Raw genomic sequence first — 26,481 nt, 5'->3', positions numbered from 1 at the left:
GTCACCTTCTTGCAAAACTGATTTTTTTCCCCTGCTTTGTTGAAAATAGTAGAGAAGAAAAATACTTTGAAAGAAAAGAAGATAAGTAAGGTAAAAGGGCGGACAGGAAACACATCTAATATCACTATATCTATCTAATACTACCATCTAGTGTGCTACAGACAGGAGTTCTTTGAAGAAAACCTCTAGCAACTAGTGCAGTGCATGAAATTACAATACAAGTAGAGTGTAAATCAAACATATATATTAGTAAAAGTGTGCCTTTTTCTGGCAAAATGAAAAATGTGTGTAAGTACTTATACTTTTATCAAATGCATGGGGTAAGCAAAATATCCTCTACACACCAAAACTTGAGTGCTGTATGTGGCTCATTGAAATGTTCAGACAGAGTTCAATGTCTTGGATTTAGTAATATGCTGTAAGTTTAAATCCAATAGATCAGTCTCCATTCAGGTGTATACAGCTGTGAATACATTTAAATATGCAGAGGACGCATACTCTGTATTCAATAATTATGAATGTTCAATGTAATAAAAAGTACATCATGGAAACAAAATGAAAAGCTTATTTGTTAATGTCAAGAAAAAAAGACAATAATTGATTACTGAAATCTTCAGACAAGGGGATAGAGATTAACAATGTTTTCTACCTACAATAATATAATACTCTGAATCTGGAGTAAGAGGAGCTGATAATACCTTAATTTTCAGAGCAACAGTCTTTTAGATTATATAGGAGACCTATATTAGTGCAGTCTGCAGTTTTAAACTTACTTTTGTTTCAGCACTTGCACTTATTTTTTTATTTTGCTATCTTATATACAATTTAATAAAGGTTAAGTTTTAACTTAGGAATGCTCTTTCTGAATAAAATCAACATACATTATTAGGAGTTATATGTGCACCTGCAATAGCAAACTTCTTTTCTTCTCCTTTCTTGTTTACATTATATAAGTTTTAGGTGGCACCCCCATATATAAACGCAAAATTTATACTATATATATACTACAGTGCAAAAATAAAATTCAGATCAGAATAAAGGGGTAATTAACTCTTAGCTTTTGGTGCGACAGTTTTTCTTTTTCTATATAAAAATTTAAATGTCTAGATGTGCAAAACACAGATGGATTTACCACTCTAATTACAACTAATGGTGAATAATTATGTAATCTTCATTGTCTGTTTAATTTATATTAATGAACTTTAGAGTTGTTTATTTAATTTGACATTTCAGTGTATTTCAGTGTATTTTGTGTTGATCATTGATAAGAATACCCAAATAATTCCATTTTGATTCCATGATCTAAATAATAAAGTATTAAATAATGTTTGGACTATGCAATAATTTCGGACTTACAATGTGACAGAAAACAATGACACTGCTTAATTACAAAAACTGTGCCTTGGTGATGTCACAAGTTCCGTTTAAATTAATAGGTTGCATTTTGCTAAACATTGGTACAGCCCACAAAAGGCTGCCGTCACTGTGTGTAGTTGGCAGGTCAGAATACTTGATTCTATTGGAATTATTAGTTCATTGTAATTTGAGCAAATAAGCAGTTCTTTTCTTTAAAATGTAATGTGTTTATAGTTTGCAAGACAAGCAAAAGTTTATCATCTTTAGTATCTACATGTGCTTAGAGTACATTTCATTTGATGCAGTCTACTGCGTGTTGCATATGTTGGCTATAATTATTCTTGTAAAATTTCTGAAAAGTTTTCTAGAGTCAGATTATTATTTTTTTTCATCTTTTAGTATAATTAAATTATAAAAGAATATTAAATTATAAAATGTAACTACATATCTGATTATATTCTCAGTGAAAAGTGTGGCAATATGAACTGTTTTTAAAAGAAGGCACATGTATTATTTACAGTATAGTAACATAACATGAGGTTTAAATTCTACAACACTAAATAACAGAACAAGCAAATGACTATGCAAGGATATAAGGAAAGCTATTTAGACAGTATCTAGCTGTGTACCGTGCACTCTAATTAGTTTAGAAAATGTATTTGTATAGTTATTTATTTTTGCAACAAATTAAAACGTTACTAAAACTAAAATCTAATAGTCTGCCCTTTCTCAAATTAAAACAGAGAGGAGATACCAGAAATTTTCGGCAAGGGAAAGGGGACCCTGGATTTGTACCGATTGTAGGTAAATTTCAAGACTAGAAATCTACTTTTATAGGTTAAGTTTATTAATTTGGGTAACTTCTACTTCCTCAAATAATATACTATTATTATACTTATACATTGTTATGTTTAATATATATTACATAGTTAATAGTATTATATAATATACTATCATTGTAATTGCTTCTTTTTTAAAAAAAATGTGTTGTACCATTCATATCACTTATAACAGTTTAATGACATGCTCTCCTTCTGTTCTATCCAACACAGGTCCAATATCCTGACAATGTCATACCTCCAACCACCACTGTGTGGCTTCAGTGACATCACTCCATGGGAGGAGATAAAGGTGAGTCCTAATTGCTTTAGATATATCCTTGTATAGATACTAGTTTTGTTAGTGACCTTTTACCTTGATATAGTTTGTAGAAGTGCAATTGTCTCTACAATACACAGGTCAAGCTATAAAGCAGAGATAAGTCTACGTACATTAGGACAAATGTTTATTTCCTCAAATATTACATAGCTACTACAGTCTTATTTTGCGCTTTTACAGGGTGTTTTAATTGCATTTATCTTGATCACTTTAAAAGATGTTTGTTAAGACATGTTTCAATATGTGAGTCTTACTTTTGTTAGTGATATCGGCTTTAAGAGCATTATTGATGTACAGAGAAGAAAATTGGTAATTTTAGGCTTAACTACATTTAAAATGTTCTAACACTATTGTAAAGAGGCAACAGGATGTCAACCTGCACACCTTCCCTTCTCTCTGACACCAGGCAAGTATTTATACTACTAAGGTACAGGTCTATATTTATGGAAAGGACACATAAACCTGGATGGCAGAACTTGGTATGTAATTAATTAATGTTGTATACTGAATATCATTTGCATATGACAAAAATGGAACCATTGGCTTTGAGGTGTGTCGGACTCATGAAGCGCTACAGAGGGTGTATAGAGGTGGCAGAAAATAAAAGGTTGGGAGAACCCAAAATCTGTAGCTGGCAAGTTGAATAATTGTTACATTTCAGGCAAAACCAGGAAAATAGATATTTTTAGCTGCTTGTTACCGAGATTTTGAAATTCTGCCATAGGAATGCTACTAACAAAATAATGTTCATGGAAGTAATGGAGTTAAGACAGTAAACAAATTGGGGTATTAAACTTCTTTAAAAAATAACCAAACTGCTGCAGTACTCCTTCTTGTGCCAGTCTGGTAAGACAGGGGCATATTACAACCCTGAATATTTTCAGCCTTAAAAATTAGGCTTACAGAAGCTTGTTTAATGGCACACAGTAATTGCTCGCATGACTGAGATGCCGAGTTTTCCAGTGAGTTTGTCATAAGATTCTGATTGTTGCCTTCTTTATTGGAAACATGGGAGCATTCTAAGATGCTGGGGTGACCCAAATCTTAATAAGGGACTTTCACTTTATAGTACTCACAAATTCCACAAAATATAGGCTTTTGATGGAATTAAAATGTCTTAAGACAGTGAAAATATTATTTCTTTTTTAAAGTGGTCGTTTTTTTGGACAACATCCCTTGCTAGAACCTGTTTGGCAAATACGAGGTCCATCCCAGTGGCGGATCCCGGGGGGGGGGGGGGGGGGGGGCGATCGGGGCGATCGCCTCCCCTACCAGGGGCTTGCTGCCGACAGCTGCACACTGTGCAGGTCCGTTCAGCAGTGACAGTATGCTGCCCGGCTGCTCTGATTGTGTTTTAAACACAATCAGAGCAGCGGGACAGCACACTTAGAACACAGAAAGGGGGCGGGGCCTAAATCGCCCCCCCTAAAATCGCCCGGGGGAAGGACAAATGTCTGGGTCCGCCCCTGGTCCATCCCACCACAACTCATGGAGCTGGAGGATTGAATCCATCTAATCATCTTTGATGGAGCTCTTTCATAAATTAATTTAGTACTAAGCTCTGAACTGCAGTTTCACTGTAGCAAAAAAAAAAACATTAGTAAGCTGTGCCAAGATCCGTTAATTTGGGTAATAGAGGGGCAGGTTTAGTTGACGGCTCCTCTCAAAATACCAAAATTTGTGCAGTAATCTCATGTTTAAATAGATTTTGAGTTGCTGTAATGCAATTTGTCTAATGGTGCCAAAAAATATGATTTCCTACATGTTATTGTTGCTATTTTAGTATTCATTAATCTACAGATCTGTGTTACTGTACTATAATTCTTTGTTCTGCCAGTCTCTGGACAGTATTTGTGTCTACTACGAAAAAGGTAATAGACAGACTGACTAGATGTTCGGCAATCATTAGATTGATTGAGCCAGGCTTCACATTTTTGTCAATATAGTAGTGCACTCATTAAATATCATCCATACCGTCATTTTCTGTATATCGGCAGTGTACAGTAACTTTTTAATTGCTTAGTATAATATTTTTTATTTTGTATTCCATTGGGAATAATATCAGTTAATTATAAGCTTCATAATACTGAAAATTAGAAGTTATTGTAATGAGCAAACTACAACTGGGCACTATGATGCAATTATTATGATTTATAATACATGTTTGGTTCAAAACCCCATTTAATTTAAGGCTGTAAACACAAAGCAGAAAATAAGACATGCATACTATCTAATTGCTACAATTACAATCTATTCTACATCAGTTTACTTACTGAAACCTGTGCATGCAATAGCGGACATGAAAGAAAATGAAAGAGAATAAAAACATTGCAATATAAATCGGTAAATGCAAGAAAACATAGGATTGGGAGAATGCTAAGAGAGGAATTGTGCAGAGAAAAAGAACCATTCTCAGTAAAAGGTAAGTAATGTGCTTCTACGACTGCTGATTAACTATAAGTCCCAGAATAAACTGCCAGCCCGAGTATTTAGAATATACCAGAAATCTAGCTTTATATTTACAAATCAAATCCTAGTCCATGGAATTCCCCCACAGATGCCTGTTAGGTTGGTGATTGTGGATGTATGGTTACCTGAACTACTATATGATTACCACCAAAGGGAGAGGCGCCAAAGATCCTTCATGGACAATAATCTATAGTCAAACATTGGCCAGGCGTGCTGCTAAATTGGTCCACTGAATTGGCACAGTAGCATAGGCAAACCGAGGGGGGGGGGGTTTCCTAGTGCCTGGAAATCCCCCTCCAAACCTAGGGCACTGTATAATTGAGGTGACTGGACCCTGCCCCGGCTTCACACAGCTCTGCTTGAACAGGGAGAGCTGCGTACACCTAACAGTACTGCATGCAGCATTGCCCATGTATATTATGGGGATAGGAAGAGTTGGAGAGCAGCCATGCACTGTATAAAATTATAGCCACGCACCCGTGCATGCTGGTCACGCCCACTGGTGGCATGGTGTGGAAAGCACCCTCTACAAATCCTGCATTTGCCCCTGAACAGTGGTATCCATTAACCTTTTATGATATATGATGTGAATGTTCCACAAGTTCAATGTTAGAGCTTTTGGATGTTTTCTCATCCTTTTTATATGATTTGAATAAATGAATGCACCAGATGTATACTGTTTTCTTTTTCTTTTATCATTTATCTAGGTTTTTTTAGCTAGTATAATGTTGGCACAATGTATATATTAAACCACAGTGCAACTAGTGTATTGCTTGTAAAGTCAATAAAGCTTTAAGTCTTTAAGTGCCCACATATGTTATGTCATCTGTAGCTCTTCTGGATAGGTAATTTTTATCTTTCCTATTGCTTTCAGTAGGTAATTCATCTGACATGGATAAGTAGGTCATGTTTAGATCTCCTTTTGATTTCTAGGACAGGCCTGAGTCCTGTGCTAAACATCTAAAACTAAATAATGGCCAATTAGCTTCTTGTCCCCTCTCTTTCCATTTGTATTTCACGGCACCAAACCCAGCAGCAATCACAAGCTTCCAAATAAGTGGTCAAGATTCCTGCAGAGACTTGAGAGCAATTTCAAACGGAACATTAAAATAGTTATATTTTGAAGTCTTTTTCAGTTCCGGGGCTTTAGCTCCAAAATGGTTTACTTCAAATACCAAATGAAAAAGCACTTGCTGTCATTCATTACACATCATTAGATCTGCCAGAAATGTTCGCCAACCCAAAAAGAAATAATAAAAAAAAAGTACTTTTGTTCTTATCTTCTGTAAAACTGAGCTTGATTTGAAAGGGCGCCTGTAGGCTTGATTTATATGCAGTGCATAGATGTTTTTGTTTGATTCCCCAGATGCCCAATACCACAGTGAGAGAATCTGCATAGGAGAGCAGAATTCTGAATCTAAGCATGCACGTTCAAGCTTTCAACATTACTTCAAATCAATTTACGACAACTATAGTCATTTGTATAGAACATTATGTGCGTCATATATATTTAATGACCGGACTGCCTGAGTTAGTTAAAGAAAAGAAAGTTTCTTGGCCGAAAATGGTAATGACTCCTGTTTTGAAAGAAATTCTAAAGAGCAGCAGAGTTCAGTTATACGTGGATGTTGGAAATCTGACATAGGGTTACACGTGAATTTACTGTTTCTCCATTGTACATATTGCCATTCTCATTGCTTTACAGCTGTCCCACTGTGGATACTGTAGACAGCAATGATGGTTAAATCCTTGGCAATCAGTAGAATGGAAATTAACACAATCACTTGTTCTTTTTCTATAATATGGCATATCCCACCTGCGTGAACTGACAAGTCCAGCCAGTATCGCATGGCGAGCTGAAAATTTTATGTTAAATACCCTTGAGTAACTATAGTTAAGTGACGACAGAAAATTTATATCACCGCTGTTTGATAACTAGAGCCCTTTGTGTTTTTATATTTGATTAAAATGGACGAGCAAAATGATAACTATATAGTAGTGACATAACCAGTCAAAAAATAATATTAAACCTGTAAAATAAACTACGAATTTATCAAATGTATCAATATTTATCATAATAATTCCAAACAATATTTTAAATACTTACTTGTCACCGCACAAACCACCAATGAGTTTTGTTTTTTTTTGTTTTTTTACTTTGCTGAGTTACTATTGTATTGTTTAAATTTAGCCAAAAGGGTTTTCACTTTACACATTAGTCATTTGTTGCAGTAGATAACCATACAAAGGACAATTTTTATCTAAATGCAGTTTTTCTGCTATAAAATATACATATACATGTACTGAACATATACATATATAAATATAAATATACATACCGTACCAATCTGAGAATTTTCTCAGTCAATGGGCAAATGTGTCAAAGCCATTGATTAATTTACCCTTTTATTGTTAGATTGCTTTAAATTTACTGGAAAAATAGGATTACACATTATAAGAAAAACAGAACAGGATCACGCAATGACTCGATACATTTTAGGATTAAAGCAATACATCAGCACTCAAAATGACTATTTGTATGCATTAAGCTATACTGCTTGTATAAAGCCTTTTCATGGGGAAAACTTACACCGATCCATCATTTGTCTTCCATAGAGTTCAGCCACTGAGAAATTATGTTTGGATATTTTTAAGGTGATCTCTACAAATCCGTTATTCAAGGGAAAAACACTGTCTGCTGCAGTATTAAACGCTTGGCTACATACATATTTAATCGACACATCTGAGCAAAGTATTGTACAGCGTTGCAGATCGCAGCACCAAGACAAATTTCACACTGCTTTTGTGATAACAGATACGCAGCAGCTCCCACTATTGCCATGATTCATGCAATTCTTCAGGACACCATTTATATTCAGTACTTACATGGTGCTGTCACCCAGCTCTTCATACAGATTATTGGCAGCAGGGGTTGATGGTTTGCCTGCTGGTAATGCCATCTGGATCCTCGCTGTCTTTGCACACTCAGCTTGCCGCCTTTTTAAAGGAAAAAATTGAATTAGAGGACATACCGTGTGTCTTAAGTATCTATTAATTGTTAATATACAGTGAGGGACTAAATTAGAATTGTTCTCTTATAAACGCAAAGTACAACAGAAGTTAAGGACACGTATTCCCACTGGGTAAAAAATAAGTGGGAGTGAAGGACCTGGGGCCTCCGAGTGAACAGATGTTGCTCACCAGAATAACATTTTAAGCATGTTCCAGTGGAAAATCTCATAATTGCAGATCAGATTTGATTTGCTGCACTAAAATGTATTACACAACTATAAGTAGTATTTGATTAATTTTGGTTTGAACATTCTATAAATCTGTCCGACAGTCAACTACCAATCTGCAGATGGAGTAGACTTCACTGCATTATTTTGCTCAGCTGACTCATCACTTAGCACATGTGAAGAAGATCAATAACGCACCCTGTCTATTAAATTAAATAGGTGTAGCTGGCGTGTGTGATGTAACACACTACAAAACCTGTACAAAAGTATACCCAAGCTGATCATGAAGATAAATATTACATTTTCCCAACAAAAACAGCAAAATCACATCTAATAATATGTGTATAATAAAAATGTGATTGCAAATGATACTGATGTGCAACAAAATTTTATTTTATTTTTAGAGTTTTCAAAGGGTATATTAGAAATAAGACTCTAATAAATTTCCATGAAGCATATGTGTGGCCAATGGCGTAACTTCCCTAGGTGCAGCTGCTATGGGTGCCCACCTGTCCTGTCAAAGCACCATATAAATGTGTTGTTTTTCATCACTAGGTGCAGAGCTGTAACTTAAAATTTTAGCGCCTGGGGTGAGAAGGAAAACTGCTGCCCCCAAGCCCTCAATTTTAGCCAAATGAACCTAAAATATTCATAAACTGCACCCCCTGGGCGGTCGCCCCTCTCACACAGCCTTAGTTACGGGCCTGATTGAGCAGTACATGGATGCCCTTACCAAATTTTGACCATGGGGTCCACAAATATTTGAATATGCTTCTGTTTGTGGCTTATAAATGTGCTGCTACGTGCCTAAGATCCAAGTACATTTGTCATTAAAAGCAGTAACCATAATCAAGATGAAATAGCTAAAAAGAAACGATAACATCAGATAGCTTTACAGTGCTGTTTTGCAGAATGTGGTTTCAAGATGAATTGCTGCTTAGATCCCACTGTCAGACATATACCAGTAAGCGGAGCTCATAACACAACTAGTTCTTCTTCGGAAATATAAAAACACAGAAAGACACCTCAGCTACAGGAAGCAATGTAGGCACCACCATTGGTTACAACTTTACAGTTGCTCTTCCTATAGCAAAGACATTACCTACCAATTTCACCAGCGATATATTTTGTCTGCTCACAAACTTAGCACTGGCTTTCTGGCTGAACTAACATGAGCATATTAACTGATGTTAAAAGCCTCATTTTTTAACAATTAATAAATTGAGCTTAGCTTAATTCAGTCAGAAAGGCAGTACAGACAAATCTCTCCCACATGTAATCTATCAGGGTCATGTCTTTTCATGGGTGAAGTACAGTAAATCAGACTTAATAGGAAATTAAACTTGCCAACTTTGCAAGAGCGCAGGGGAGCGTCGCACTGCAAATCACATAATTTTGGCTCCTCCCACCCCATAGCACTATTGCAGCGTGGGAGGGGCCAAAATAAGCAGATTTGCCGTGAATCATGTTAAGGGCAGCACAGTGGCCTAGTGGTTAGCACTTCTGCCTCACAGCACTGGGGTCATGAGTTCGATTCCCGACCATGGCCTTATCTGTGTGGAGTTTGTATGTTCTCCCTGTGTTTGTGTGGGTTTCCTCCGGGTGCTCCGGTTTCCTCCTAATCTCCAAAAACATACTGGTAGGTTAATTGGCTGCTATCAAAATTGACCCCAATCTCTCCCTCTCTGTCTGTCTCCCTCTCTATCTGTCTGTGTGTGTGTGTTAGAGAATTTAGACTGTAAGCTCCAATGGGGCAGGGACTGATTTGAATGAGCTCTCTGTACAGCGCTGCGGAATTAGTGGCGCTATATAATATTATGATTTTGGAGGCCTCCGTTCTGCTCACTTCACTAGGAAATTGGCATGATGTGGGAGTCCGAGAAGCCTACCCAGAATTCCGGAGTCACCAGCACATTCCGGAAGAGTAGGCAAGTATGCTAGAAAGCACAACCTTAGCACTGTCTCCTCCCCAGTAACAGGATAATATGCTACATTGCTTTCTGCAGCAGAGTGAAATTAGTGCTTGAGAATAAGGGTCACTTGTATTGAAACTGGCATCTCTCTAGATAAATACACTTGTTGATTTTATATCCTTTTCATGTTATTTGCATTTATTATTATTATTATTATTATTATTATTATTATTATAGTATTTTGATTTTTTTTCCCATTTTTCCATATGTTTAGATGAAGCCCACATATATTTTACAGTTGGTAATAGGGTGGCACACACGTCAGTATTTTGATGAATGAGATACTGTTGCTTACCAAGGTAAATCTCTTTTAACAACAAGACTGTAACGAACCAGTTGGATATAGTGTAATGCTGACAATTTTATTTATCCCAGTAAATAGTCTTTAACAGCCTACTGCTGAGACCACTAAATACTTAGTGGTTGTTTACAAGGCAACTTGATTTAACTGTGTACACTAATACAGCACTGTCGTGATACAAGACTACTGTAACTTTATTTTACATTATATATACTGCCATGTGCTATATTTTTATTGCACATGGTTCTGCACTGTATATAAAACAAAATATATTTTACCTGACTCCAGTACCTCCTGGGAACTCTACTAAAAGCCTTTATGTAGACGCTGATTTGTATAGAGTAATCTAAATGTTCACATCCTAGAGCTTTTACCACGATGTAGGAGATTTTCTTGCAAATAGCCACTTATTCACATCTCAGCATCAATTATTGTATTCTGTAGCTGAATATTACAGGCCCTCAGTCACTAATACTTAATGAAGCAGGTTAGGTAAAGTGGTACTTTTAAATATCTGAAATTGTACATCATGCCGTGGTATCATAGATTTCATTATAAGGAGAACACATTATTAAACTTATGGTTCTGGTATCCATATTTGTCACCACCAGCTTAGATTGAAAGATCTATTTATTATGTTCTATGCTATTTATAAGATATAGGGATGCACCCACGATTCAGCTGAGCTTTAAGGGTTTAACAAGCTCGGACTTGTCAGAATTCTTAGTATTGGGCCAACCAAATCTTCCTTCCTCATGTTTTTCTTTTTCATTTCAAAACGCCGGAGTTATTGCTAGGATTTCACCATTTAAATTCTTCCTTTTAATCTTAACATTCACAAAAGGACTCTGAAAGAAGACAAATCCTACAATATGGAATAAATTATTTCACTATATAAGTTTGTATTCTGTTTAACACAAAGGTATCAGGCAGTAATTATACCAGTGTTATCAATGTATGCTGTGTAGTCTGGTTGATCAATAAGGTCTATGAGCCTGCACTGATGTTACTAGGTGATTTCACACATTGAAGACACAGTGGAATAAAACCGGTAAAACACATAGTGCACTTACTCCTTAAATCTGTTCCATGAATTGATGGAAGAAACAGGAGGAAAAAAAAAGAAACACAAATTTGTTAGAAAACATTTCTTATACCTTCGTTAACATTCACATGACTTTCTTATCCTATTTAATGGCATTCTAATAACCAGCATGTTTAAATGGGTACAATTAATGTAATACCCATTACTAAATTATTATCTGTCTGATAGAATCCACTGTAGCAATAAATTACATTCAGGAAAAGATGTTCTAGGATAAACATGCTTACAGTATATCAAGTACGTCTCCTGCGTCTTTCACCGTCTGAATTGTACTCAAAAAGTCAGTTATTAAGGATAAAGCAATTTATTCTTTTATAATTACAGCGGCTTTATGGTTCAACCTACTTCAAGCAAATTAAAGGATCCTTGCATAATGGTGAAGCACAATTACACTCTTGGCTGAATACAACATGATGTGTCCCACCACAGATCCCAAATACATTATTATAATCCGCTCCTTGCCTTGTTGTCCAGTGGATTTGTAAAGTCAGTTCTTTACATAAAAAGAGTTATTGTTCCTCCCTGGGTAACATTCAGCTGATTACTGAAAGCACCACGTTCTGCTGCTAATGGCAGACATGTTCAATTGAAATATATGGAGTGAAAATGCAATTAAAGCAGCTATTTAATCAAATGCATTAGCAGCATATTACATTAAGGATTAAAGCAAAAGCAGATTAAGCAAGCTATCCATGACCAAGCTGCAGCTTTGATAATAATGTGACGTGCCAAATTCCAGCACTAGAGAACATACCTGGAGTCTGTGGAGACCAAACTAAAAACTAGGGGACTGATAAAACAATGTGGCATGTGTTTCAGTCATGTACATTTAATTTAAAACAGTTAAAAACATAATTAGATGTTTTGTGAAAACTTGGAACAGAATTTGGATGTGTAGGCCCAAAGCAACCAAACTTACTGACAATGATGTGATCTGACATTGTGGGTGGCCATTAGTCAGCTGCAATCACTTTCATAGGACCCAAGTGCAGAATGGCTGGGTCTGTCCAGTTTAGCCACACAAGTTTGTGGTCTTGTTGGACATATAGGGGCTCATTTAGAGGTGGGCATAAAATGCGCTCAGAACATATGCAGGGAGAAGATACCTTTTAAAAATCAGATGGGAATCTTCTTTCCTGCAGTAATGTCAATAAAGAAATGTAAATAGATGGTCATGACTTGATATAACATAACCGTGATACTAATGATTTAAGTACTATCAGCTGAAGGGTTCCTCCAGCAGTTGCAAGAGACACGACTCCTACAAACTGTATCTGTAGATGCGACCATGTCTATGTCCGGCACCGTCTCCGCACTGTTCGTAGGTGCCAGGGACGGACGCTTGTACTTCTATAGGGGCCCGGACACACTTCCGGATGCGGCCTGATGCTGCACGCACATGCACGGTGAGGTCGCATCCCAGTGCACTCTTCCGATATTGGCGGTCAGGCGCATCTGTCCGCCAAAATTACCTGTAACCTATCAGGGGCCACTTCCATCTATTTAAGGCACCTCATCACTAGGTTCTGGTGCCAGAGTATTGGTTCACCAGCTCCAGCGTTCCTGCCTCCAGTTCCCTGTTCCTGTTATCGTTATTTGGTTCTGACTCCTGGTTTGTTCCTGACTATTCTCTTGTCCTGTGCTTTGGTACTGCTCCCTGTCTGAATTCTAACCTCTAGCTAGTTTCTGACTATTCTTCTGGATCCTCCATGTGTACTGCGCCATTGTTTGGTATCTGACCCGGACTGCACGATCATCCCTGTACTCCATCCATTGCACTGGTAACTAACTTGGATAACCGGGGCCTGCGCACCTCATGCAGCCAAATACATACCTCCTTGTGGGGGTCCCTGGTAAGTACTGGGGTGCGTTAGACGCCGCACCTCCCTGTTTAGTTGCGCCAATACCAGTCAGTGGCATATATAGTTTCATTAACGTGACAGAATACTCAGTCAATGAGTACATAGGATGAGCCTTTGGCCCGTGACCTTTTTCTACATCTGGCCCAGCGTGTAGACCAGCAAGAGAAGAATCAGGCCCAGTTCTTGTAGTGTATTCAGGGAGAGGTCTCCCACCTGGACTCTCTTCAGGGTTCACTATCAGTACGCCATATTGCTCCCACTGAAATGGTAGCCACCTCTGCTGCCAACATTGCTGCCAGCTCTACCAGCATCCGAGGGTTGCGCATACCTTCCCCGGAGAAATTTGATGGAGATCCTAAAAAGTACAGCAGGTTCCTCAACCAGTGTGCCATACAATTTTAACTGGCACTGGAGAACTTTTCATCAGACAGAACTAAGGTGGCTTAAATTATTTCCGTCATTTCGGGCCAAGCCCTAGGCTTAGCATCTGCCTTGTGGGAACGTGATGATCTGCTGCTCTGGAATTATGCAACTTTTATTGAAAGTTCCCGCAAGGTTTTCGATGAGCATGATCGTGTGTCTTCTGCAGTCACTGGTCTTCTAAGCCTACACCAAGGTACTCTCTCTGCTGGTCAGTATGCGGTACAATTCCAGACTTTGGCATCCGAACTCCGTTGGAATGACAACGCTCTTATCGCTACCTTCTGGCAAGGCTTGAACAACCGAATTAAGGATGATTTAGCATCATGCCATCTTCCTTCCAAATTGAACGACTTGATTTCTTTATGTATTAAAGTTGATATTCATCAGCGTGAACGCACACAGGAACGGGATCGTGGTTGCCACTCTTTCCCTTGTCTAGCACCTCAATTTCAACCTCCAGCATTCCCACTGCAAATTGGCCGTTCACACTTGTCTCCTGAAGAACAGGATAGACGCATGAAGAATCGACTATGTCTCTACTGCGGGGAACCTGGTCACCATCTCCCTGTATGCCCCAAAAGACTGGGAAACGCCACCTCCTAGGCAATTGTAGGGAGGTCAGCCTAGGTTCCCGATCTGTTTCTCCTGTTCCGAGAAAGAATTTCATGCCTATTACTCTCTTTTCTGCTGATGGTCCTCAATCTTTATTTGCCTTCGTGGATTCGGGATCCGCATGGAACTTCATATCATTCAGTTTGGTCTCTCAGCTCCATTTATCTACTACACCCTTGCCACAGCCGTTGGCCCTCACATCAGTTGATGGAAACCGAGTCTCCAATGGCTCTATCTCCTGCATCACTATTCTGGTCAGGCTGTTGGTTCTTCTGCAATCCGTTAATACTATTATTTTGGGTCTGCCCTGGCTGAGGACACATTCTCCTCAATTCCATTTGCAACATGCTCAGGTTATTTCTTGGGGTACTCTTTGCAGATCACGTTGTTTGACACCAGTTACACCCTGCAATCCTGTTATTCCCTGTTGAAACAGGGAGCAGTGAGGGATGGGTAGATTTTGACGATGAAAGTGGAGAGGAAACAGGACCTCTCACCATTTCTCCCATAAAAGGGAAGAAAACTAAGAAAAGAACAAAGGGCAAGAGGTTACAACCCCCGATGCCACCCCCAACCCTGTCCCCAATAATCCCCAAAATGTATCCACAACTTACTGGGGAATTATCCAGTTCACCGAGTGCCCCTCCCATATTGGAAAGAGAGCAACGCCACAGAAGGCCTCCCGATAGATTGGGATACGCACTCCCAGTTCAGACTCACCCACTACCATATGTGGGGGAAAAACCTGAAATGAAGGACCCAGCGGGACAGGTATGCCAAAATTGCCAATGGTGTGTCCCAGCTAATGAGTATGAGTGCCCAGTATGTGGACGTAAAAAGGAATTTGATGATCCCCCATGTGTACCAAAAGTTGGGAATAATGATAATATCAAAATATTCCCTGTGTCTACTCAACAGACCTCACAACTAAATGCAGCTGGAGTTATGGCTATAGCCAGAACAGCCACCCAGCATAGACCCTGGACTCCCTATGAGACAAGGGATATAATGGATAAATGCCCAGGTCCAAGAAAAGCACCTAAGCAATGCGCTGCCTACCTTGGGAGAGTAAGGGTTATATATGATGCTTGCTGGAGTGACAAGGAACAAATATGTAAAATAGTTATCGGTACCAGCGCCACCGCAAATGTGATTGCAATGGTTAATGCAGCCCTCCCTGATGACTTAAAAACAGTAGAATCAGGGGTAGCATTTGTTGAGCGTCTGACAGCATGGGGGGATCAGCAGCAAGCCCTCATACTGGTAGGAACACCTGCTATGTTGGAGGTCCTAAGAGCCAAAGAGGACAGGGAGGATGAGAAACGTAAAAAACAAGCTACCACAATATATGTAATGGATTCTGAAAAGAAAAGAGGCAATGCTTCCTTCAGAAAACCAGCAGAAGGACTATGTTTCTTTTGTAAAAAACCAGGGCACAAGAATTTTAGGGCCGACGCTCTCTCCCGATCCTTTGATTGCTTCGATTCCAAAACCTCTATTACATACAAACAATTATCAATCCTGTTAAGATTCTGGCCTTAACACAGTCATCTGTAAAATCTCCTCCTGTTGGATGTTTCTTTGTTGATTCCCACTTGCGCAGCAAGTTATTGAAGTGGGCACATTGTTCCAAATGCACAGGTCATGCTGGTATTAAGAAGACAGGGGCACTCCTTTTCGTTCTTACTGGTGGCCCTCTTTGATCTCCAATGTACGAAAATATATTCTTACCTGTGAAATATGTGTTTGACACAAAACTTCTAGACACTCTCCTGCTGGACCCTACTTCCGCTTTCCATTCCGGAATTTCCATGGTCAAGCATGAGTATGGATTTTATTACTGACCTTCCTAGCAGTCATGGCCTCACTTGCATATGGGTAGTTGTTGACCGATTTTCCAAATCTGCTCATTTTGTTCCCCTCAAGGGTCTACCTTCTGCCTCCGAACTGGCCTCCCTGTTTATTCTTCACATTTTTCGTCTGCATGGTTGCCCCTGGGAAATCATCTCTGACTGTGGGGTGCAGTTCGTTTCTAGCTTTTGTAGAGTCTTTTGCAAACTTTTAGGAATCAAAGAGATCTTCTCCTCCTCCTCCTGTCAAAACGACTTCAGGCGAAGAATTTGAAGTTGCATGCATCTTGAAGGTGCAAATTCTTTGAGGCAAGTCACAATTCCTAGTCCATTGGAAGGTCTACGGCGCAGAGGAGAGATCCTGGGTCAACAGAGAAGATCTTCATGCCCCTCATCTCCTTACTCATTTTTTGAAGAAACAGTCATCTATTCCGAGAAGAGAGGAGGGATGTACCGTCCCCCCACTGTCCGTGGGTGCCGGGAACGATGCCTATACTTCTGTAGGGGCCGCGTCCCGTTGCCTGGCAATGAGACGCACTTCCGGATTCGCCCTGATGCTTGTCCTGCGCTTTGGTAATGCTCCCGGTCTGGATTATGACCTCTGGCTCGTCTCTTCTGGAATCTCCCTGTGTACCGCACCATTGTTTGTTATCTGACCCGGACTGCACGACCATCCCTGTACTCCATCTATTGCACTGGTAACTAACTTGGAAAACCACGACCTGCGCACCTCACACAGCCAAGTCCATACCTCCTTGCGGGGGTCCCTGATGAATACCAGTGGTGCTTTAGACTTCACCCCTGTTTAGTTGCGCCAATACCAGTCAGTGGCATCTATAGTGTCATTAACCTGACAGTCTAGTTGTGTTGCAATTACATGAACGCGCCCCACTTCGCCTCTCCTGGCGTATGACAATGATACACAAAAGTCAATAAGTGTACATATTTTTTGTGCACATGCGCAGTACAGAAAAGTGCATCTTATAAAAAAAAAAGATGTTTGTCCATCTCTAAATGAGCTTCTTAGATTCAGTTGCTTGAGCCAATTAACTACATCTGTCTGTTTACATTATGGGCACTTTTTTATTTTATTTATTATAACGGAAGAAGTAAAAGAGAAATAGCTGATCATGATATAAATTGGATTGTAAAGCACACTGGGTGGCTGGATGAATAACCGGTGTAAGGACACACTGTGTTTTACATGTGGTGTAAGTTGTTCTCAGTGGATGAGAGAAGAACTATATCACTTTGCAAATCCGTAATTCCATTAGTTATATACAACCTGATGAGATACAATGCTACAGCTGCTGCTGTGTAGTTTTTAGATCAGTTATATAACATTAATTATTATGGGATCACTTATTCTATGCTGAACATATTGTCAGTCTCTTCCTGGTACATTTTGAACAAATAAGTAAATACTGTACTAGTGGTGGATCGCTCGTCATTAGAACCTTTTGCATAAGTTCTTTACACCATTCTGCACATTTTGTAACTAAACAATGTACTTACTGTCTGTAGCTGACCATCACAATTAATATAGCCGGTATACAGCAGAGGATGATAATAATGGCGAGAGCAAGCAATGCTCCCTCCGTGTAGCCTACAGCCTGGGCTTGCTTCTTAACGTTGGCTACAACGTCTGGGGTTCGAATTTCCAGAATGCGTCCACCAAGGCCAATGTAATCCTGGAACTGTTTATTGATGTCAAGTACTTTACCATCCAAAAATCTGTACACACAAAAATAATAAGACCAGTTCATGGCAGAGCTATATTATTCTTTATTATTATATATTATTGGCAGATATATTTCTCAAATACTAACGTCTTTCTTTATCTACCACAGACTGAAAACTGTCTCACCAATTGTAAAGAGAAATAATCATTGTTGAACTATAGAAAAAAGTTTCAAAGCAAAAATCTTTACATTGTACATAAGTGATACCACAATGTATTGATGAAATTGCCATACTGACACTAGATGTCACTGCAGCACAGCCAAATATACTGCACATTATTGCAACTGCAGTTGTATACAGAGTTGCATGTCTTTAATTACTAATAATCCCCAAATAACTTGAAGACCATTATTGAGATGACAGTGCCATGCAGCTCTTTATCTAGTATACAGCTAAACTTTAGAAATTAAACGCTTTGTACTACTTTAAACTGCAACGTGTTTTTAATGTAATGCCTCTAGCTTATAAGAATATATAATAACTGTATATTGTTTGCCATGGTTGATTGAATGGCACATGATTTGCAGCAACAGTACTGTTTTTTCTGTTTTTTACATGTTCTTAATAATATAACCTGTGTTTTCACTACACCTGCCTTTATATGTCGAATAGCATTCTCTCCAATTTATTCTGTATGCCGACTAGGTTGTTACTAAGTTACTAAAAAAAGTATATAAGATACAGTATGTACTGAACAGTTGCTCATCTCATATACAAGGTTGTAATAAGCTATTTTCAGCATATAATATAATGCAAATGATTGATCTGTATGATTGTACTTGCCCAACAGGAACAAATCTCATGAAAATGGTATGGCTGCATGTAATGCATTTAGTTGCCTTTGTGTAAAAAGTTAAATGTACGGGTAATTATTACAGTGTCTTGCCACAGCTGCTTTCCTGGTGGATCAAAGGCTATTGAGATGGAACTTTCAAGTGTACAGTACGTCACTTACCATGCCCCTACATTTGAATTCACCAAGCTATAACAAGTAATACTGTTACCAAGGAAACAGCAAGTTAGTCACAGTGTTATGAAGCTTTGTACTTCTTAATGCTTTTTCTGAAGTGTAGATAGATAGAAGATAGAGAAGCTCTGCTCCCTCCACTGCATTACATATGCCAGTTTTTATTAAGGGCACAGAACAGGCAGCATGTATGACAGGTGTCTTTAAGTATAAACAGTTCAGTTCTACCATGTTTATTGTTTAGTAATACTTAAGTTATCATTTATTAACATTGCATGTAGGTGCACAATTTGCACAGCAACCAATCAGCAATTAGGTTTCATATGTAATTTAAGAATAAGGCTCATTTATAACAGTACAAGTACTAGTTTGTGATTTCAGGCATCTACTTTTACAAATATTACTTTTACGGTCAATTTTTAAGGGTAAGTACATGGCTTTGTGGGCCAAGAGGATGGCATCTATGGGGGTGCAGACGTTTGTACTGTCAAGGATTATTTAAATGAGATAAAGGGCTGGAGAGGGTGTATTTACAGGTTCCCTACGTTCGCTGAGTGTGTACAGCTTTTTTTCTCCCAGTAAAAAGACTTGGGGGTATATTTCCTAATCTGCGAGTTTGAAAAAGTGGAAAGGTTGCCTATAGCAACCAATCAGATTCTGGGGCCTGATTCATTAAGGATCTTAACTTGAGAAACTTCTAATTTCAGTCTCCTGGACACAACCATGTTACAATGCAAGGGGTGCAAATTAGTATTCTGTTTTGCACATAAGTTAAATACTGACTGTTTTTTCATGTAGCACACAAATATCAACTTTAAATTTCAGTGTACAAATAAGCGATCAAGTATTTGTGTGATATATTGTTAATACTAAAAGAAGCACAAAAATAAAGTCTTTGGTATTTGCAGATATACTTTTGTCATATAGTTCTCTCTCAAACAGTTTTCACATAACCTGAGGTGCACTTTAACACATGACTTACTGTTCCTATCACAGCAGGAGCCCCAGGTAAACTGTCACCTAGCTTACCATATGACAAGTTGCAGCTGCTTGCACGGAGAGGCAATGCCTAACCATGGCTCTTTATCAATAAAATGCTGTGAAAAGATACTTTCATGTTGAGGTCACTGTGACAGGAACTTTAAGTCTAGCTAGATTTCCTGATATGCCTTTCACAGCTGTCTTTTGTCATACAGGTACTGTTACATTACATGCACAATTATTTTTACACCCAGCAAAAGGAAATTGCATATATGTATCTATATACAGTGTGTATATATATATATATATATATATATATATATATATAACTCTATATCATACCTGGCATCAATAGATCAGTAGGTTTGTTTCCAATAACTACATCTGGTGACATTGGATGCTTTTAAGCAACAACTATAGAGATATACAGCTAAATAAACTATGTTTAAATATGTCAATTTTCTCTTTCGTTGATACTCACTTGAAAAGCTCATTACGTGATATGGCCCGGTTTGTTTGCGGATCGACAGCGTAAACCATCAAGTCACACTGGGTGTAGTCTTCTGAGGAGAAGCCATCTCCATATCTTCTGGCACCAATTGATTCCACTACAACTGCTGCTCCTGGAATTTGGTCCTGTACATAACGTTCTAGAATGCTGCGAAAATGCACACAAATAAATTTGAGTTGATGACATGGCAAATTCTTCATAGCTGTGTCCTGCTTTAATGGTGTCTCTTATACACTTGCCTATGGCAGAGCCTCACGGCATTTTTTGAACTGTGATACTTCCCAGTGTGACATAAAATGTCAGTGCATTTTATTTTGTTAGGAAAAGCCTATTTTGTTCCCTATGTTTGGCTCTGTATTATTCAGTGAGCACTCTTCAAACCCTCATAAAAAATGGTATTTGTAGCATCATCAAAAGCCCCATTGTCCAGAAAGGTAGCCCCAATATGCAACACGGTAGCCTCAATGTGGCCATAAAAATGCTGTGACACACTTACTTTGAACTACTCTTTATGGAAGACTTTTAAATGGGAAACATGATGGTTCCAGTAGGCAATGCCCTTTTGCAAACCCATAAAGGCAGCTAATTATAATCTTGAAGGTTCCCTACCATGCTGCAAATAAATATGAATGATTAAAGTTGGTTCCTTGCACAGCAGGCATTCATATTCTAAAATGTTATCTCAATCGACAATTTGTTTGGGTTTGTTTTTTGTATGAAAATGAATAAACAATACCTACTGAAATGACCATCCTTAAATTGCTCAAATCAGCTACTCCTGTAACTTTATATTCTCATTAGAAGCTATTATTATACCATTAGATACAGCGGTAAAAGTGGGCCAGTATACGGTGGTCATCTCCTCCTTTGGTCTTCAGTATCGCCTGTATGCTGACGACATTCAACTCTACATCTCTTCTCCTGATCTCTCTTTCTCCCTTATCTCTCGCGTATATGACTGCCTCTCTGCCATCTCCTCCTGGATGTCCTCCCGCTTTCTCAAAATTAACATCTCCAAAACTGAATTCATTGTCTTTCCTCCCCCCAAACTCCCCTCCCACCACAACCTCTCTATCGTTGTTAACAACACCACCATCTCCTCTGTTACCCAACTCCGTTGCCTGGGTGTCACCCTTGACTCCTCTCTTTCTTTTGCCCCCATGTCCAATCCCTTGCCCAAGCCTGTAGACTCCAACTTCGCAAGATAGCCCGCATCCGACCCTTCCTCTCACAAGACGCCACCAAAACCATCATCCATGCACTCATCATCTCCCGCCTCGACTACTGCAACCTTCTCCTCACTGGCCTCTCTCATCTCGACCCCCTCCGCTCTGTACTCAATGAGGCTGCTCGACTCATCTTTCTCTCACGCCGCTCCTCCTCTGCTTCCCCTCTCTGCCTTGCCCTACACTGGCTCCCCATCCCCTACAGAATCCTCTTCAAACTCCTTACCACCACTTACAACGCTCTCTCCCAGTCTACTGCCCCCTACATCTCCGACCTCCTCACCATTCACACTCCTGCCCGATCCCTGCGCTCTGCCACTGACCGTCGCCTCTCTTCCACTCTCATTACCACTTCCCACTCCAGAATCCAAGACTTCTCCCGAGCTGCCCCCCTACACTGGAATGACCTCCCTCGCTCCATCCGTCTTGCTCCCAAGCTGTGCTCCTTCAAACCAGCACTTAAAACTCACCTGTTCCTTAAAGCCTACCAATCATCCACCTAACCCCTCACCTACTCTGCTCACTCTTCCCTCTCTCCCCTGGTATCACCGCTCCCTCTTGTGTCTGTTTCGTCCACCCTCCCTTAGGATGTAAGCTCGTTTGAGCAGGGCACTTCTTCCCTCGTGTCTCCACACCTGTTCTTCTACTCCGTCCTTACTCCATTTGTCTGTCCCGGAGTTTCTGAAGCACTGGTACTTCGTAATAGATAACACAAACAACAATAAATGAGGGTCGCGCTGCTAAAAAGGCAAATCAGTATTGGCTAAATAAACACCACAGTTTGCGGAGGATCTCCTGTCGAGCAAAATGATTCAATTGACAAATTGCCAGGTAAATATAACACTGCATTTAATAAACTTGTCAGTAATCCACAATCAATTAGACTTAAGATAGTGCTCCTAGGTCTATCAAATAAACCCTATAACAGATGATATCATTCCCTCTGAGGTTAGCCGGTCTCTAAAGTGCGGACTCCGCTGTACAACACAGATCCGGTAATAATGTTGTCTCAATTCCGGCTGGAGAGCACTCTCAGTTCAATAGTACAGGTTATTGGAGCCAGTGATAATGAAGGCTTCTTATGGACCAGCTGAATAGTATAATACCCCAGAGTATAATGTGAATAGTTAAAGATGAATCGCCACTTCAATAAACACACTTGAATGGTACAATCGAAGGCACACTCACATCCATGTATAGGACACACAAACCCCGCTGACGCGTTTCGTGCTTCTCAGAGCACTTTCTCAAAAAAAATACAGTGTTCTTAATTAGGCATACCTTATTATAGGGTTTATTTGATAGACCTAAGAGCACTATCTTAAGTCTAATTGATTGTGGATTACTGACAAGTTTATTAAATGCAGTGTTATATTTACCTGGCAATTTGTCAATTGAATCATTTTGCTCGAGATCCTCCGCAAACTGTGGTGTTTATTTAGCCAATACTGATTTGCCTTTTTAGCAGCGCGACCCTCATTTATTGTTGTTTGTGTTATCTATTACTATTAGTGGGATTGAGCTGCCCACTGTGGGTCTGCAGCAGCGAGAAAGTCTGCCTATTATCAGGTTTCTCCATCTCCTATCTCCCTCCAATTTATTACGGTGTAACCCCTATTTTTTCTCCAGTGTGCGCCCTAACCCTTATTGGGATTAACTGGTACTTTGTGTTTACTGTTCTGTACTGTTTAACCCTGTATGGTTTACTGTTTGTACTATGTACGGCGCTGCGGACACCTGGTGGCGCCTAACAAATAAATGATAATAAATAATAATAATAATATGACATACCTCCACCCCTTCTCCTACTGCTTTGATTGTAAAACTATAAAATCCTATTCACTTTCATCTTCCACACTGTCACTTCTAAATTTCTATAGCGCCACTAATAAATTTACACTTTGACCACTGATTGGAAATGTAAAATCATTTTCATAACAAGCTTGAAAACCACAAAAGCTTATTCAATACAACTCCTACTCCTATTCCTTATTCTCTAGTGATCCATGGTAGAGATGTGTCATATTGGCATATAAAATAAAACATTTTAGATTTCACTAAAGGTGCAAATACAGTAATTAGATCAACAGCTTCATTTATAAAACTCAGCGAAGTGTAATTATATGAATATTTGTATAGCAGTGAAAGTGAGTGTTGAACCACTGGAAAGACAGGTACAGCTTAATACTAATCGCATATGATGCACAGGAACCTGACCTTGCAATAAGCTGGTTAGAGTGAACCTTGAGCCTGTATGACTCAGGACAGGAACCGGTAAGAGAAGACACAAAGTAGAGGAGCTGAAGGGGGGCCAGAATAAAGATCAAGCAAGACAATGATAGCTCAGTAGTCAAAGTGTAACACAACAAATGACCAGTCAAATAGTTCTTAATTTGTCATTTCATATGTTATTCTAATAGCTACTAGTCTGTTGTTAACATTTTATCAGTTAGTCAATAGTTACTAATATTTCATCAGTCAGTTACTCGAATTTTGTCAAACTGTTTGATATTGATCATTCAGTTCACTAACAGTCCGTTAGATAAATGGTAGTTATACAGTCTTAGTATTAACAGTATGTCAATTAGTCAGCTGCTGAGGAGTTTAAACAGTAGACTGTTTATAATTGTAAGTCAGGCAGTCAGGTTGCCTAGGACAGGAGCCTGGAGTGGTAGGTGGATCAAAAATAGAAATTAGAACAGAGTCAGGAGTGAGGGGCAGAAACAGGTAGTTAAAACATAAGTAAACGTAGTGCAGAGGTCACAGCTGGCAGGACTGTCTTGCTCAAACCAGTCTTCAGGACCACAACACATATCCATTATCATCAATCCAGAGGGTAGACCTGGGAGCTCAGTAGCCAGGCGTCATGTTCCAGATCCATCTCAGATTGAGTCAAGGGACCTAAACCAACTGCCCAGCTTGCCAAACCTAAATCTTCTGAAAATATAAGTGGTACTACTAACTTACAGAAACTTACAACAATAAAGACCTTAGTGCACACACCCAAGTCTTGGCCAGGTGTAATGTTAAAATTAAATTAAAAATTCTGCCGTCTTTTGGCAGTCAGGTCAAGTAACAAAAGTAGTATGACTCCAAATGTTATTGAACGGTGGGGGCCCTCTGATCCAACCAGGATCCAAAAATAGACTCAATTAGGACAATTCATTGGACAAGAGCTTTTAGGATATGTTGCATACAGAATTATTTTGACAAGACTGTTACTTTAATGTACAAAAAAGTGATTATTATATAATGTTTCATATTCAATAATAATTTAACAAATGAAAACAGAGATTTTCCTGTATATTAAGTGATTAGCGAAAACTTAAAATAGCCTATCTTGATTTGCATCCTTAATTGATCCCCTGGTTTGTATTAACAGTGTTAAATGTCAATTGAAGGTTTGCAACAACTGTACATATTCTGTAGGGAAACTTTAAACGATACAGAAATTATGGTGGTTTTATTCTATAAATAAAATGTTCTAATTCCTACAATAGCAGTTATGATGAAACCCATACTATTTGAAATGACTGAATAATGCTGTTCACAGCTTGCATCTGACATAATACATGACATGCTCTATTCTCTTTGGAGAGTAGTGTTTTTCTTTCATTATGTAATTATACAATCCAATTTCTAGTATTTCTACTTATTCATGCATCACAATAATACAAACTTGACATTTAAACAAGCCATGGCTGCTTATGAACCAAAGTTGTGTAACAAAGTACTTCAGCCGTGACATAAGCAACAAATAATGAGAATATTGTGACTGTGTCAGGGTCAGAATAGTTATTTTTTGTAGTCAAAATCCCAGGCAGGAAAATAATAAGCATACAGACTTTATAATAGTGTTGTATCAACTTTATCAGTCTAACAAGGGGAAATGCCACAGGATTTTGACTTGTAAGGAGATTTAACTTCTATTCAGAAATCGTTCACAATGAGCACCATTAACTTTGTTTGTGGCACTCTAAATGTGTAGAATTGGTAGCTGTCTCACTTACGGAAAGACAAATCTATGGTCTGATGAACTCCGGTTTGGACATTGAGATTCAGGTAGCATTGGGACATCCAAGTGGAAATGGCGGTGAGGCAGTTGGACACATGGGGTAAAAGTGAATGCGAAAGCAGGGCCCTCTTAACAACATTATGGGCTGCCGGGCAAAGCAGTGCACCGGGGCCCCTATATATATGCACGTAAACAAAAAAGATATATATATAATATAATCTTACTTACAGGTCAGCCCTTGAAATAATTTAAAAAAAAAAAAACCTTAACTTACCTTATTCTCCGATGCGATCCTCTTCACTCTGCTTACAAGTCACTGCAGCGCGAAAATCAACAGGCAGCTGGGGACTCCTCCATGCTGCGCTCCGCAATCGATGTCGGGTGGGCGTGATTACGGCACGCCCGACATGCATTGCGAGCACCGCACGGAGGAGGAGACCAGGGAGGGAGACGGATCGCCAGCTGACCGCAAGGTATTTTCTTCTTTTTATTTTCCAGGATTTTTTTTTTAGCGCTGCCTCTGACAGGCCCCCTAGCCCGTGGGGCCCCCGGGCACCTGCCCATTGTGCCCAATGGAAGAGATGGCCCTGTGCGAAAGGTCAGGGGAGGAGAGGTAGATTTGGGTACTGTCTGCACAGAGGTGGTAGTGGAGGCTGAAGAAGTGTATTAGTTCACATAGAGAAAAGGTAT

At 39.1% G+C, this 26,481-nt stretch overlaps 1 protein-coding gene across 1 annotated transcript in view; it reads right to left on the bottom strand.

Annotated features, from left to right (window-relative positions):
- PCDH15 (protocadherin related 15) overlaps positions 1 to 26,481 on the bottom strand; it is a 945,519-nt gene that overhangs the window by 41,970 nt on the left and 877,068 nt on the right. Inside the window, exons 30-32 of the mRNA XM_075216373.1 lie at positions 20,521 to 20,697; positions 17,864 to 18,082; positions 7,870 to 7,980 (exon numbers count right to left, since the gene is read on the bottom strand). Coding sequence (XP_075072474.1) covers positions 7,870 to 7,980; positions 17,864 to 18,082; positions 20,521 to 20,697 — 507 coding nt within the window. The remainder of the gene's footprint in view (positions 1 to 7,869; positions 7,981 to 17,863; positions 18,083 to 20,520; positions 20,698 to 26,481) is intronic.

This window comes from Mixophyes fleayi, chromosome 6 (genome assembly GCF_038048845.1).
Source record: "Mixophyes fleayi isolate aMixFle1 chromosome 6, aMixFle1.hap1, whole genome shotgun sequence".
NCBI lineage: Eukaryota > Metazoa > Chordata > Amphibia > Anura > Limnodynastidae > Mixophyes > Mixophyes fleayi.
This window is presented reverse-complemented; position numbering and strand designations above follow the sequence as displayed.